At 63.7% G+C, this 1,135-nt stretch overlaps 1 protein-coding gene across 1 annotated transcript in view; it reads left to right on the forward strand.

Annotated features, from left to right (window-relative positions):
• Window positions 1-1,135, forward strand: part of H696_05188 (hypothetical protein) — a 2,133-nt gene extending 998 nt beyond the window's left edge. Inside the window, exons 4-7 of the mRNA XM_009499045.1 lie at window positions 65-178; window positions 302-411; window positions 497-546; window positions 659-1,135. Of these exons, the coding sequence (XP_009497320.1) occupies window positions 65-178; window positions 302-411; window positions 497-546; window positions 659-1,074 (690 nt within the window). The 3' untranslated portion in view covers window positions 1,075-1,135. The remainder of the gene's footprint in view (window positions 1-64; window positions 179-301; window positions 412-496; window positions 547-658) is intronic.

The following is a 1,135-nucleotide window of genomic DNA, read 5'->3' on the forward strand; positions in this document are numbered from 1 at the left end:
CCCCCCCCCTCCCCCTGCCCACACTGTTCATCCTCTGCATGTGCCCCCTGATGTCTGCTCGCAGGAGGAGAACAAGAAAATCTTCCGCTGTAACCGCTGCGACAACACGTACACCTTCCGTGGTGCGATGTTTCGAATGACCCAGACTGGCGGGAATTACGTCTGCCCCGAGGACGAGGTATACATTCGCTGGACAATCTCCTGATTGCTCGCCCCTGCTCATGTCCCCAGATACCTGGTGATCTGTTCGCTGGCTCCGCTCCATCTCTCTCTTACACACACATGTACACACCCTCTTCAGACGGTCCTGGATTCCATCGTGCGCAATGACCCGCAGCCCAACTCCGAGCGCATGCTCTCCCAGCTGAAGCCGCTCCTAAATCTGCTGGAAGAGGTCCAGAAGATGAACAGGTTCGTACGCTGACCACCCTTCGCCCTGCCGCGGCTGGCCATGCTGACCATCCCTCTCTCTCCTGCCCTCGTCTGCGCCTCACAGTTGGGATCTCGACGGCCGGCTGCCGCCCACGATACCGAATGCTCCCTCTGGTATGTGGCTCCTGCCCCCTCCTGGGTGTCAAGCTGCCCGCCTGCATCTTTCTGACCATGCCCTGACCCTTTGCGTCCCATCGCGGCCCGCCCCCCCCCCACCCACCCGCAGGACGCTACTCGCGTGGCGGTGGCTTCAGCGGCATCGGCCTCTCGGGATCCAGCGACTTCTCGGTGCGCGTGGCCACCATGGAAGAGCTGCTGGCGAAGCAGGCCAGCGGCAAAAAGCGCATCCACCTGGGCATTCCGGAGTACCTCATGCCGAACCTGTCAATTCGCCTCGGAGCACCGAGCCGGACGGACGCCGGGCGTGACGGAGCCGACGGGTCCGGGGCCGACTCGGAGCGCGATCTGTCCGAGCTGCTGACCCGAGCGATGAGCACCGATGTGCGCCTTGCTCGGGCCCGGCTGCTGGGCCTGGATCCCACCCCGGCGGCTCCGTACGACTCGTATACCGGCTTCATTGCTGATACCACCACGGATCTGACATTCTTCGGGTCAGGTGGCTCGGAAGACAGCAAAACCTGAAAGGCGGCCCCGTTGCCCCAGGGTGCGCATGCGTGTGTAGGCATGCCCGTGGGGGGGGGGG

The sequence above is a fragment of the Fonticula alba genome (assembly GCF_000388065.1).
Source record: "Fonticula alba strain ATCC 38817 unplaced genomic scaffold supercont2.9, whole genome shotgun sequence".
NCBI classification, from domain to species: Eukaryota; order Rotosphaerida; family Fonticulaceae; genus Fonticula; species Fonticula alba.